This window comes from Sinocyclocheilus grahami, unplaced genomic scaffold (genome assembly GCF_001515645.1).
Source record: "Sinocyclocheilus grahami isolate Dianchi unplaced genomic scaffold, SAMN03320097.WGS_v1.1 scaffold54.1, whole genome shotgun sequence".
NCBI classification, from domain to species: domain Eukaryota; kingdom Metazoa; phylum Chordata; class Actinopteri; order Cypriniformes; family Cyprinidae; genus Sinocyclocheilus; species Sinocyclocheilus grahami.
Window position 1 is genome coordinate 1,007,723 of NW_015505233.1, and position 14,718 is coordinate 1,022,440.

General features: G+C 34.3%; 1 protein-coding gene across 1 annotated transcript in view; it reads right to left on the bottom strand.

Moving 5' to 3' along the window:
- Nucleotides 1-1,276: 1,276 nt before the first annotated feature.
- Nucleotides 1,277-14,718, bottom strand: part of LOC107583482 (tyrosyl-DNA phosphodiesterase 1) — a 28,460-nt gene continuing 15,018 nt past the window's right edge. The window contains exons 14-16 of the mRNA XM_016269690.1: nt 14,213-14,315; nt 9,103-9,208; nt 1,277-1,525 (exon numbers count right to left, since the gene is read on the bottom strand). Of these exons, the coding sequence (XP_016125176.1) occupies nt 1,452-1,525; nt 9,103-9,208; nt 14,213-14,315 (283 nt within the window). The 3' untranslated portion in view covers nt 1,277-1,451. The remainder of the gene's footprint in view (nt 1,526-9,102; nt 9,209-14,212; nt 14,316-14,718) is intronic.

Genomic DNA, 14,718 nt, shown 5'->3' on the forward strand with positions numbered 1-14,718 from the left:
ATTCTAATGATCCGAGATCAATACTTTTCAGAATGGAGGAGACCTCTCTAACATTTATCTGATCTAAAGTCTAAAGCAGTTTCAACAAATGTCTCACATACTGTAGCTGTGCAAGAGAGAGATACATAATTCAGATTGAATATTTCATTTTCATTACAATGTACAATAAAAATTCCACAAGACATGCTGTAACTTTTAAGTACAGACGTGCTGGAGAAAAGGTCTAAGTGAACCTTAAAGTAATGCACAGAATCAAATTTTGTTCATTAAAGGAAAAAAAAGGGGCCACAGGGAATTCCTGTATCAAGGTAGAGTTAACTTTTCCAATGTTGCTAGGCAACATGACAATTTCAGGATAAATAGAAAACAGCACCAATTGTTCTGTTTTTTGAACACATTCAATATATCACTGATGCTGGGGGAGCAGAGTCCTCCTCAAACACATTACTGCATCACTGTAGCCGGGAATGAAAAAATCAATCCGCCCTTGGAGCTCGCCCGGAATTCATTTCAGAGGACATGTCCATAATCAAACTTTTAAAAAAGACCAATTTGAGATGTTTTCACCATTTCATTTAGTCCTCTTTTTATCTGAACTCTATTGGTTATACGACAAATCCGGCTCAAAATGGATGTGAATTTATTATTATTTTTTTACATAAACAAATGTACCAGTTACCTGCTTCTGAGGTTTTTGAATGAAGGAGTAAACATGACTAGGTCAAAGCCACTGACAATGGTTGTTTCGCTGAATAAAAACATAATTTGATTGCTATTTTCAACATACATTACTGGATTTCAAAATAAACAAATTTTTCCACAAGTAGGAGGACATTGCTACTGAAAAATGTATTTAGTTCCATGGTTTTCCAGTTGTAAAATGCATTTTATTTGGTCTTTTTACAAAATGTTTACAATTAAGGCATAACTAAACATATCTACAGTTTCTATTATGAAAAAAACAGGACTAAAATATAGCATTAAGGGTGCACACTATTATGGTGTACATCTACCATTCACCCAAAAATGAAAATGTTGGCATCATTTACTCACGCTCATGTAGTTCCAAGCCTATATAAGTTTCTTTCTTATGTTGAACACAAAAGAAGATATTTGGAAGAATTTTGAAGAACCAAACAGTTGTTGGTCCCCACTGACTTCCATAGAAAGTCAATGGGAACCAACAACTGTTTGATTACCAGCATTCTTCAAAATATCTTCTTTTATGTTCAACATAAGAAAGAAACTCATACAGGTTTGGAATGACACGAAGGTAAGTAAATGATGACAATTATCATGTTTGGGTGAACTATTCCTTTAAAGTGTGTCATTACGGCGGCTAAATCCTCATAAGGGTGAACCCGAGCAGACCCGAAGCGGAGTCAAATGCCAATGGTCTGATTTCCAAGTTAATTCTGTCTTATGCAGATGATCCCTGCAACTCGAACTTCTCAAGAAGGAACCCATACATTTCCATGAGTGTCTGGGGCTTGAGTGTAAGGAATATTCCAGATCCACGGTTGCTCTGCAACGAGGAGAAAACAGAACTGAAATGCAACTGCATACATTAATGGAAAGCCTGGAGATTTACAGTCTCGGAGTCTGACCTGCTCCAGGCAGAGTTCATGATGCTTTGAAATGATGCAGAATTACGTATTTGCCTTGGGCCAACAAAGATTCCCAGTATGGACAGAAGAGAAGGTTCTGACCTTTCCCTGAAGGCTGACCTGCCTTGAGATATATGCTCACCTGTGGCATAACTACTGGTGTGTGTACTGTATCAGTATGAAGGATCGTACACAAACTGTGCGGTTTACTTAATAATGTATTATAGGATATAGACTTCTAGAAAAGACTGCAGAACAGCAGTATCCATGGTAACCAGCTGACACAACTGGATTCAATCTCAAAACAACCCAGCAGTTAAAATACCTCTAAAAAGCGCATGAAACAAAACAATGTGGTGAAGGAGTCAAATGGTTGATTGTTAAACTGCTTAGATATAATATCTGTGATATAAGAACATTACACTTTAGAACTTACAGAAAAATATAAGCGAGTCAATTATCTCAAAGGAATTCTCACAGATAACTGGGTAAAATACAGAGGCATAGTCAACCGTCAAAAAGCTTGTCTTATTTATACATATATGTGACTCTGGACCACAAAACCAGTCTTAAGTCGCTGGGGTATATTTTTTCAGCAATAGCCAAAAATACGTTGTATGGGTCAAAATGATTTGATTTTTCTGTTATGCCAAAAATCATTAGGACATTAAGTAAAGATAATGTTCCATAAAGATATTTTGTAAATTTCCTACTGTAAATATATCAAACCTTAATAAATAGATGCCTTGGGTGTACTTTAATGCATTGCATTATGCAAAAATAAAATAAACAAAAATTTATTCAAAAGTAATACAGTGTTATTTAGTATAATTGAGATACTATATAGTTGTTGTTGATCTTTTGAATTAGTTTTTAAATTTCTGTTGTTCTCATTTTAATTTTAGATAAAGTTTTAGCAATTTTGTTGTTTCTTTAAAAATGTCTATATCATTTTATTTTTCTTTTCAGTTTTACTTTTAGTATATCAAGTTGAACCAAATGAACAATTGGTGCGGGATGAATTATGCATTAAAATGTAATACTTGAAGTTAGGGGTTTGTTCAGATCCCTAAGCCCGAGTATGAGCAATAGCAATGACAATGATTGCCTTTGCAAGAACTACAAAATTATTTAATTAGTGCAACAATTTCAAGAACTTTCAATAATGACAGTTTTTTCATCTAATAGTAGGAACACAGCAGTACGGCTACACAAACAGTCACATCCAGGCTTAATTGTTGCCTGGAACTGCAGCAATATACGTGAAGAGGAAGTGAAGCAAAACTAATCATCATAACCATCTACGGTTTTTCTTTTTGCCAGAAGGGGTGCAATTTACCAAAATTATAAACAAGAATGACACACTTCTGACCTGATCTTTTCTTGCACATTATAAAAAGCATTCATAAAGAACAACTTTATTTTTTTTGGGAAGGAAGTGTTCTCCTAAAATGAAAATTATTATAAACTTACTTCACAGCTGTGGTCACTTTCATTGTATGGAAAATTGAAGCTTGAACGATCTGGGTACATAAATGACAGAATTTAGTTTTTTGGGTGAACTATTACTTTAATGGCGTTTGCACATGAGAGGATCTTAAGCAGCACTCAACGGTCTCCTCACTGAATTAAAGAACTAGACTCAAGTAGCTACTGAGCAGCGGTCCATTCTAATTCACAATAGCTGGTCTCTTTTTAGTCGTGAGCCGAGACTGAGCCCGTTTGAAGAGTAGAGAGTGATGAGAAGTTCTGAGCTGATTTTAGAGGGATATGAAACTATCCTTTTCTCATCACTGAGCAGAAGCAGCAGCAACAGTCAGGTCAGAAATAGAAATGTATTACGTTTGTCTTAATATAGAGGTGCAGGTACCCTTTGAGATGTACATTTGAGTGTGTGACTGGGTTCGGTCTGTATTAATATCACAGGTGTTGACAGCAGGGGTTCAGATGAAATGAACTGTGAGAGTGAGCATGACGGACGCTCTTATTAAAGAAACCATAAACACTAACATATCGCCTCCCCATAAGAGAAGTCATATTTTAAAAACTCCTTTTAGACATAAAATAATACTCTTACAATGAATACATTTACTCATCATTTAAAATGACAAAAGAATTACATTAAAAACATACCTGGGTCACATTCCACAACAACAAAACAACAACAACAACAAAAAAAATCATACTTTGATATAATTGATTGTATAATTTAATGTATAAGAAGGTTTTACTTTTGAGTTTTTTTTATTTCAACAGTGATTTATAATATTTTTATTCAAATCAGAAAAAAACAATACAACTATACTATGATAATATATAGATAATACATATATAGATAAAACATTTAAATAATTCTTTTTGGAATTGAAATAATGAGAATTCGCTTTTTTTTTGCATTGCAATAATGAGTATTAGGGTGAAAATATTCTTATGAAAATTGCATTATAAATATGTCACAGTGCAAAAAACCTTAATGGTCCTAAAATAAGCATAATTTTTCTTAAAAAAACATAACCGCTTTTTTTTATTTTGGGGTGAAGTATGACCTGAACGTCATATTAAGTTCTCAAAAGTGTTTTCCTACAGTATATGAGAAACAGCTGTTTTTCCAAATCGTTCGATTCTTGTTTTTTTTTTTTTAAACGGATTAGTTTGGAACATTCAAAATGATTAATTATAAAGTACTATTAATTCAACCCCATGCTGGTGCTCTGGCAAGCAGAGCATCTGACAGAAATAACACTCGAGACAAGATTACTTGCTATATGCAAAAATGAAATCAAGTGCAAAAAGAAAGTCTCTTTACCTCAACATTTTCATGCATTTCCTTTTGTGTAAAGAAGGTCAAGTATGGAAGAGCTGTTGCCATGGTGCATGCAATGAAGTTTGCAATTGCACATTTGCTTTGTAAAGCCCAGGGTTATCTGTCTGTTTCCTAAAAGCTTTAATTATAGGTCTTAAATGGCCTTCTGGGTATTATGTAGTCTGCCGTATAGTGGAGGATGCACAATAGTAAAACTTTGGGTGGCTTGAAGAGGCAGAAACGCTTGTGTGACTCCATAGCAGTTAATTGTTACACACAGTCATGTACAGTAAACAAATGACATTGGAACAGATCCAGTGGGAAACTGAATATCACACGAATGAGTATCAACAAGGACAGTGACACGATGCATTTGATTTGATTGAATAAGTAATCATGTGTAGGAAATGAAGTGCCTCTATTAAGCATTTGCGCACTGATAGCAGAGGCGAGACACTACGAAAGGCCTTGGTGGAAATAACTTTCATCTGAGCTTTCAATGAGTGCTGTCTGTCCTGGCCGTGACCCTTTGAGTGGACCACCACTTGCACTCATTTCAGAACACTAAAATAAGCTTAACTTATTGTCTATTACAAAAAATAAATTCAAAAATAAATAAATAATAATACAAATAATTTAGTCTGACATGAATGCAATTCAGGCCAAGCTGAGAGACACTCCTCAAACAGTATGTCATCATTTTGGAGTTGCATTTTAACCTAATTTGTGTACAAATGCATGGCAGTCTGATTAAATATAGGTAAAAATATGTTAAAATCAAAAGTCTGTGCAAATACTGTGTAAAGTATACACTACAGTTAAAACATTTGGGGTTGGTAAGATTTTTTTAAATGTATGTGAAAGAAGTCTTATATGTTTACCAAGGCTGCATTTATTTGATCAAAAATACCGTAAAAATAGTAATACTGTCAATATTATTTCTTTCTTTATGTTTTACTGCCATATCAGCAACAATGGCTATATTCATTGCAATATTAACAGTATAATTTCAATACATCATTTAGAATAATCCCTATACAAAAACATACAAGTTCAAATATCATTACAATTTAAGATAGTTGTTTTCAATTTAAAATAAATGTTTAAAAGCATTTCTTTAAGAAATCATTATTTTAATATTCTGATTTGGTGCTCAAGAAACAATAATTATTATCAATCTTGAAAATAGTTACAGCTTAATATTTTTTTAGGATTATTGATGAATTGTAAATTCAAAAGAACAGCAACTATTCAAAATAGAAATCTTTTGTTACATCATAAATGTCTTTACTGTCACTTTAGATCAATTTAATGCATCTTTGCTAAATAAAAGTATTAATTTCTAAAAAAAAAAATAAAAAAAATAAAGGAACTGACCCCAAACTTTTGATTGGTAGTATATATCCTAATACAATATATGTGACCCTGGACCACAAAACCGGTCATAAGTAACACAGGTATATTTGTAGCAACAGCCAACAATACATTGTATGGGTCAAAATTATTGATTTTTCTTTTATGCCAAAAATCATTAGGATATTAAGTAAAGATCGTGTTCCATGAAGATATTTTGTAAATTTCCTACCATAAATATATCAAAACTAAATTTTTGATTAGTAATATGCATTGCTAAGAACTTAATTTGGACAACTTTAAAGGTGATTTTCCTCAATATTTAGATTTTTTTGCACCCTCAGATTCCAGATGTTCAAATAGTTGTATCTCAGCTAAATATTGGCATATCTTAACAAACCATACATCAATGGAAAGGTTATTAATATAAAGGTTATTCAGCTTTCAGATGATGTATAAATCTCAATTTAAAAAAACTGACCCTTATGACTAGTTTTGTGGTCCAGGGTCACATATAATGTAATATTCCAAACACAGACAAAAAGATTCACTGATAGAGTGCTAAAACATAATTTACTGCTAAAAGCACATTGAAACCACATTGATGTATCATAATCAGTACAGAAGCCCCAGCTTACTAAACATTCTGAGAAGACCGCCCATTTTTTTCCTGATCTGCAGGCCACGCCCCCTCATCCCACTTCATGGCTGAAGCCTCTATTATCAAAAGACCTACGCTGCTATGGCAACCACAGAGTGCTTCTGTCTCAGTTCATAAACTGATGACACCCTTGGTTTCAATAGTACCATCGATTGCCGCCTCTATTTTCTCACCATGATTAAAGGTCGTCAAACTGACGTGTCAGGGGCAGGGCCCATAGCGCTGTTATTTTCATTTACTAAGAATGTGGCGTTGATGACAATTATAGGGCTGAACAATCAAACGGTCTTTGACAGAGACTAACATAAGTACTAGTGATTTCTGACGCTATCAGTAGCATGTCAACATAATGGATACCCCAAAACAGAATCAAATAATCTCAAAACAAAGCAAAAAAAGGAAAAAAAAAGTCTGGCTAATATGCTCTATTTTCAACATCAGGTGCTTTATTTTTCTCTGCAAAACTTCTGAACCTAAGACTAATAATTCAAAACCTGTCATTTCAAGTGTGCCCCGCAAGTCATGGTTAAATATCAGGGCACTTCCAACAAAGAAATGACATTTCTTACACCCTTTCCTATGAGTTTGGGTAAAAAAAATGGAGATAAGTATAAAATGACATACAGTACTGTGCTTTCCCTAGAACTGGATTTGGACTTTCATAAAACAATTTCATAAATATAAATCCTAAAAAAAATATTATTTTAAAAAAATTACTTAACATTTTCGATGTTTTAACACCAATTTATCACACCAATTAATGTGAAATAGCTTTTTCTTTTGACAGCATGCGCTGAATGCAAAAACGGTGATATATCCCTGTGAGCCTACCGCCTCTGAATCTGTGCATTTGCACAAAAACCACAAAACACAGTAATTACCCAGCAGATGATAATGAGTTAATTTAGTGTCATCAGCAAGTCCTGCAGGCTATAGTTTGTGTTCATCTGCAATTATGCTGTCAGTCAAAACAATGCAGAGTTTTACTAAACAGCCATATACTTGACTCATGACCAAAACACTTATTTACATAAAATGGCAGGCTTCTCGTTTATACATATTGGCTTACAGGAAGCTGACATGTAGCATCCTTTTTCTTCTTGCATACATACATACATACACATACATACATACATACATTCATTAATTTATTTGAAATAGAAATCTTTTTAAATAATAAATAATAAATATAAATGATAACTTTTTACACACATCAAACAAATCAGTATGTATGTACACTATCGGTCAAAAGTTTGGGATCAGAACGATTTTTTATGTTTTTTTACAGGAGTTTCTTATGCTCATTAAGGCTGCATTTATTTAAACAAAAATACAGGAAAAAATGTAATATTGTGAAATATTATTATGATGTAAAATAACGTTTTTCTATTTTAATATACATTAAAATCTAATTTATTCCTGTGATGCAAAGCTGAATTTTCAGCATCATTACTCCAGTCTTCATTGTCACATGATCCTTCAGAAATCATTCTAATATGCTGGTTTATTATCAGTGCTGGAAACTGTTGTGCTGCTTAATATTTTTTGGAACTTGTGATATTTTTTTCAGGATTCTTTGATGAATAAAAAGTTAAAAAGATGAGCATTTATTTAAAATAGAAATCTTTTCTAACAATATACACTACAGTTCAACAGTTTGGGGTCAGCAAATTCTTCTTATTATTATTTTTTTTTTTTAAAGAAATTAAAACTTATTCAGCAAGGATGTGTTAATTGTTAAGAAGTGATAGCAAAGATTTATATTGTTAGAAAAGATTTATATTTTGAATAAATGCTGTTTTTTATTCATCAAAGAATCCTGAAAAAAGTATCGCAGTTTCCCAAAAAAATATTTGGCAGCACAACTGTTGCCAACTTTGATAATTCTAATAATAAATCAGCATATTAGAATGATTACTTGAGGATCATGTGACGCTTTACACTGGAATAATGGCTATCTAGCTAGACTAATGAGTATCAATTAATTTTTTGTTTTTTATTTGTATTTTTTTGATAAATGCTTTATTAAATGAGAACATGAGAGAATTTGGGTGGCAGTACATGTCATGTTTCCTCATTATTAATCTCATTGGATGGCTCAGAGCACACCACTGTGCAGGAAATGAAATGGCCATTAATTGTGTCATGCACACCCCTTGTGTTTCACTGCTGTTAGCAATTACAATACACACTTTGCCATCACGAGTAGCTGTCTTTGAACACCTTGCTCATCACATACAGTAATGTACACTCAAGAAACACACTTATTCATTATACGAAAGGCTGCTATAATTAAGAGAGCAAATTAAGACACTCGTACAGTATCAAAATATTTTATTTATTTAGCCTGGATACTGGCCTGCACTGCTAGCTTTCATTTAGGCTTTTGCATTGTGCAATTAATATCTACAGAGTGTTTCCTCAGCAATCATTTGAACTCTGAAATTCAAAGTAAAGGTTAACCTTTCCTCAAGCGATGATTCAGTGTACTTTTTACGCATTAAAAGCAAACCTTTAAACTTTGATGCAAATGCCTCATTGAAGTGTAAATCTGTCATTTTAAATATGTGTGGTTGTTCAGAGTTCAGAAGAGCATCTCTGACATTTTAATGAAGGTTGGAACTACAATGAATCTTAGTCGAGATACTTTTGGGGAATGACGCAATGTTCAGTCTCACCTTTGCTTGAATAATGCTGAGGTGGGAGGTCAAAAGGCACTGGGAAGCCTTTGGATGAGCTGGAGGCCGGAAACACATTCTTCTCCACAGGAAATGTGCTCATATTCTACACAGACAAAGAGAAAGCACATGTATTAATGCTCAGTAGGGATGTGCAAATCTGTTTATGTTCAAAATCAACCAGTTATATTCAACATATAAATAAGCTAAAATATAAATTACTTATTGCACAAAATTATAGTGCACTTATTGCACTGTTCACACAAAAAAAAGATTAACAGCAACACTGCAAGAGAGGCTGCATCTCAGAATATTTTTTTACTGCAGAGAAAGTATTATTTATTATTTTAAATAAATAATCACTAATTGGCCAGTTGATTGCCAGATGACTAGTTGACTATCCTGCTCATCTCTAATTCCAAAAGATTTAGTTAAGAATTAACTAGCATCCTACAAAAAGTTTTCACACAAATAAATAATTATATGCACAATAATAATAATAACAACTCTGAAATATATGACAAAAAAAATAAAACAGTATTTTCATGAAAAATACCAGTGGATTATTCACATTGTTCAAAAAAGACTGGGAACATGTAAAAAAAAAAAAAAAAAAAAAGGCTCAAACTCATTGAAAGACCCATTTATTTGAACCTCAAATCAATAGACCTTAAAGGGTTAGTTCATCCAAAAATGAAAATTAGGCTGTGTTTTACTCACCCCAGAGCCATCCTAGGTGTATATGACTTTCTTCTTTCAGACGAATCCAGTCGGAGTTACATAAAAAAATTGTCTTTGATCTTTCAAGCTGTTTAATGCCACTCAGCGGGTGTTGCAGTGCAACAGCGGGTGTTACAGTGCAGTTGCAGTACATTAAAGTGATTATTACGTTTTGAATATGGATATTTTTCTTACAAAAATGCATCGATTCGCTACAGGAGGCCTTTGTTCACCCCCCGGAGCCGCGTGAGACACTTTTTTTAATGGATGGGTGCTTTTTATTTAACTTCTTTTGGACTGATGTATGCAACACCCACTAAGTGGCATTAAACAGCTTGAAAGATCAAAGACAATTTTTAATATAACTCCGACTGGATTCGTCTGAAAGAAGAAAGTCATATACACCTAGGATGGCTCTGGGGTAAAGAGTAAAACACAGCCTAATTTTCATTTTTGGTGAACTAACCCTTTAAGATATGCCATGACTGCCATGATGGAGACAACACGTGACAAAAGTGCTTGTCTAGCTCTGAAAACGTGTATTTATTCATCCTGTTTTCTGTGGAAAAAGCCAGAGGGGAGCAGGGCTGTTCTGAGGGAAGCTAAACTCTCATTTGTGTGGTGGGCTTGATGATGGAGGGGGCTGGATAGATTTAAAGGGCAGTGGGGAATATATCACCCAGACTCAGACAGCTAAAGCTTTCACAAAACCCAGAGAGATGCAGCAGATGCAAGCACACACAAACACTGTCCTGCTATCTGTGAAGAAAAAACAGGAAGCGACCTAGAAACTCAATATAAAAAGTTAGAAACAGTTAATTCTGAATATGGAAGGCATTTGGGAAAGTTTAGAAAGCTTTTTTACATACATTTACAATTACATTTAATCATTTAGCAGATGTTTTTATCAAAAGCAACTTACAAATGAGGACAATGGAAGCAATCTAACCAGTATTTAGGACTGTTAACCACTGAGATTAATTACATGTAATAACCTCTAAACTCCCTCTTTCTAAAGGCCACTTTACCCTGATGCAAGACCGCCAACACTGTCATCCACGTTATATACTATATACTATATAGTGGTGGCCAAAATTATTAGAACACCAGCTAAAAATGGTTTTAAATCAGTTATTTCTATTTCTATCAGTTATTTCTATCTTTTGCTGTAGTGTGTTAGTAGGAAATATCAGTTTACATTTTCAAACATTCATTTTGTCATTAATTGTAATAATCTAGTGAGATTTTTGTTTGCACAAGGAGGCTAACAACAGCCAGTGCTCCACACAGAGATCTGATCTCATCATCATCCTCCAGTCTGTCTGGAATGACATGAAAAAACAGAACAAACTGAGACAGACTAAATCCAGAAGAACTGTGGCAACATCTCCAAAATGTTGATTTAATTTAGTTAATAGAAGTTAGATGCTAAAGAAATCTATTTATGACATGATTTTTGACAGAATCCTCAGTTTACAGCCTTTTTACTCAAGTGCCTAAAATCTTTAACAGTACTGTAGCTTTGCAGGTAGGTTTCTTGAAGCATCTTGAAGCATCTATATACAGGTGCACCTCAATAAATTAGAATGTCGTGGAAAAGTTCATTTATTTCAGTAATTCAACTCAAATTGTGAAACTCGTGTATTAAATAAATTCAGTGCACACAGACTGAAGTAGTTTAAGTCTTTGGTTCTTTTAATTGTGATGATTTTGGCTCACATTTAACAAAAACCCACCAATTCACTATCCCAAAAAAAAGAGAAAACATTTAATTAATACTAACAGTAAAAAAAAAACCTCCCTAATAACCTTCAAACTTCTAGCTAAATCTCAGCTGTCACAAGTAATACTGATAAATTGTGTTGTTGTAACTAATAAACGCGTCTTAGTGGTTGAGCAGAGGCATCATTGAGGTTAATGTGGTCTGGAGTAACATGAGGGTGAGTCAATAATTGAGCAATTAATCTGAATTTCTGCTCAATCAGCAGCAGACAGACATATTGACAGAGTTCAAGCATATTTATTTGTTGTAACACTAGCAAAAACATCACATTTCTCATTACTAACGTCACTTGTTCTTATGTTTTTCACTAGCATCTTCATGTCTATTGAACTCAGCTGTTCTGTTGTTTAGCCACAGCTGCTTTTGGTTGCAGTTAAAACAAGTAGCTAGCCAACTGGGTGGTTCAAGAGGATGCCAAAGAGTAAATATCCAATTGGGTCAGAGCTTAAGTGGTAAACCAGGAATTTTAGGGGTTGATGTCTACCACAGATAATAATTTAATCCAACAGTTTGTAAAAGCAAATACAAAACAAAAATGAATTCACTAAACAGAACACCATGAATCCATATACAATGAGACTGAAAAGTGAAAAACATAATTTCTGCTTGAACCTATTTAAAGGAATAGTTCACCCCAAAATGAAAATTCTGTCATAATTTACTCACAATCATGTTGTTACAAACCTGTAAATTTCTTTCTTATACTGAACACAAAAGAAGATATTTTGAAGAATTTTGTAGAACCAAAAGTTGTTGGTCTCCGTTGACTTCCATAGTAGGAAAAGAAATACTATGATAGTCAATGAGGACCATCAACTGTTTGATTACCAGCATTCTTCAAAATATCTTCTTTTATGTTTAACATAAGAAAGAAACTCATACAGGTTTGGAATGACATGAGGGTGAATAAATGATGACAACATTTTAATTTTGAAGGTGAATTATTCCTTAATTTTTAGTTTCAAATTAGTGCATCTCTATATTATTGCATGTTATACTGAACACTCATTTTTTTCTAAATTTCTGTAATGGCCTTGACTGCTTGGATGAGCTAGTAATGAGCAATATACATGAATACTAAATCAGAACAATTGACACAATTATGAAATCCTATATTTAAAAAAGTATGACTCATCAACTGCGTCTCTCTTCAGGAACATGCTTTTTTAAGTCGAATAGCTTTGTTGGTGGTAAAGAGGACAAGGGTGAGTTTGGCTCACAAGTAACCACTGGTTCTGATTGGTGTATGGCAACACAGCATGACTGAAACAATGTGACGCTGTACTGAAAACTTGAAAACATGCTGTCAAAGGTGTTTTGTTAAGAGCAAAAACAAAATGTATTTTGTACTCTGGTGATCTTGAACAGTCTGATTTCACACTTTCTTAAACAAGAGAACGTTAATTAAAGCACCACACTGTGGCAAACAAAAAAACGTGACTCATGAAAATTATGGAGCATGACCTCTACAGATGTAAAAATAACTTCAATAGTCAACATACATGTGTACCGAATGCAAATATAATGTCCTAAAAAAACTTGTGATTTATTAAAAAATGACCTCTAGCAAGAACTAACCATGCCATAAACAAAACTGTGTGCAACCAAAACAAAGAGGCTTCAGGCCACAAAAAAGACACAATACATCCCTTCTGAATAAGAGAGCACAACCTTTTACCATCCTCTTTCAAACTCATGCTTTCCCCCCCTTTTTTCCACGGCAAGAGAACTGAACCAAACTGTTGCTTAGCAACTTTTGAAGCAATTCTAAGACCTACCCTGACAACAAGGACAACTTACCCTGCGAGTATGTGAACGCTACACAAAAGCTCTGTCTCTACATGGAGAAACCAGAGATATACTCCAAGACATTATGTTTAGTATTTACACACTTAAGAGTAGTTAAGAAGTACGCTCAGAGACTCTAAAGGTATATTTTTTGTCTCTGTTGAGCTCCTTCTCTTGGGGTTTTACTGGAGATCTTAATTTTATGTTTTAAACTAACACCCTGCTGGAAAACGGCTAAAGTGCTCGACTCATCAACCAGAAGTAAATATTTGAAACATGACTACAAAATATAGGTAACACTCATTTTGGTTAGAGTTCACAAATATGGTTTCTACAGTAAATTCCATGATTTTTCATGACCTTTCCAAGCTTGGAAATCACACTTTTGAAATTCCTCTCCATATCTACAGGTTATTGTGATAGTCCAGGAATTCCATCTGGTGAAGTCATGAATACTCAGAGACAAGCAATATTAACTTCTCCATTGTTGTTCAGTCACAGTAAAAGCAAAGTGTGACAGTTGGTCGGCGTGGTATTAGTCCCACTCCTCTTCCACTGTGATTGGTTAGATGACTAAAAAGTGCTGAGCGCTGCGTTTTAATCAAAGTTGAACATTCTTTAACAAATAGATGGTCAGTGTCTCGTTGGCATTTTAAAAACGAAGTGCTCCCATTGAACACAATTGAAAAAATACGCTAGCCTCGGGAAAGATGCTTTGGTGGACACGCGGCCTAACTAGATACAATCCAGCCACAATCAGAAGCTGGTTTTAGCAGAAGGTCAGAAATGCACAGGTATTCGAACAGTCACGATACTCACAAAGGCTGAAGGCAGGTAGAGAACTCCCAGTTCATAGGAACGAACCATAATCTGAGTGCTGTTCTTCTCCAGGGCGCCCCAGGCAGCTTTTGATAAATTGGCACTGTGGAGGATACCAGCAGATGAAGATTCACTCATGTTTCAAAGTCAAACATTCATGTAAATGTCACCTAAACTAGAAGTGTTAGCATTAAACCTGTCAAAGCTAAAGGATATTGTCGAGGAGATTTTTTTCAGACTGCAATTACTGAATAATTAATGCGCTTTGGACTTAGATGTTTAAGAATGACAGGCTATGCCTGAAGGCTTTGCATCCACTGCAGGCTTTAATCTTCATAAAAAGATCTATGAATAACTCATCGCCGGACATGACTGACCTAGAGACACTGCTCTCGATCTTCCTCCCTGTGCATTTCAACCACGATTAAAGCCACTGCTTTGAGAAATGCCGCAGGAACAGTGGCCATTCATGCTGCCTTGAGATGAATATCATGTGGGCTTCAATG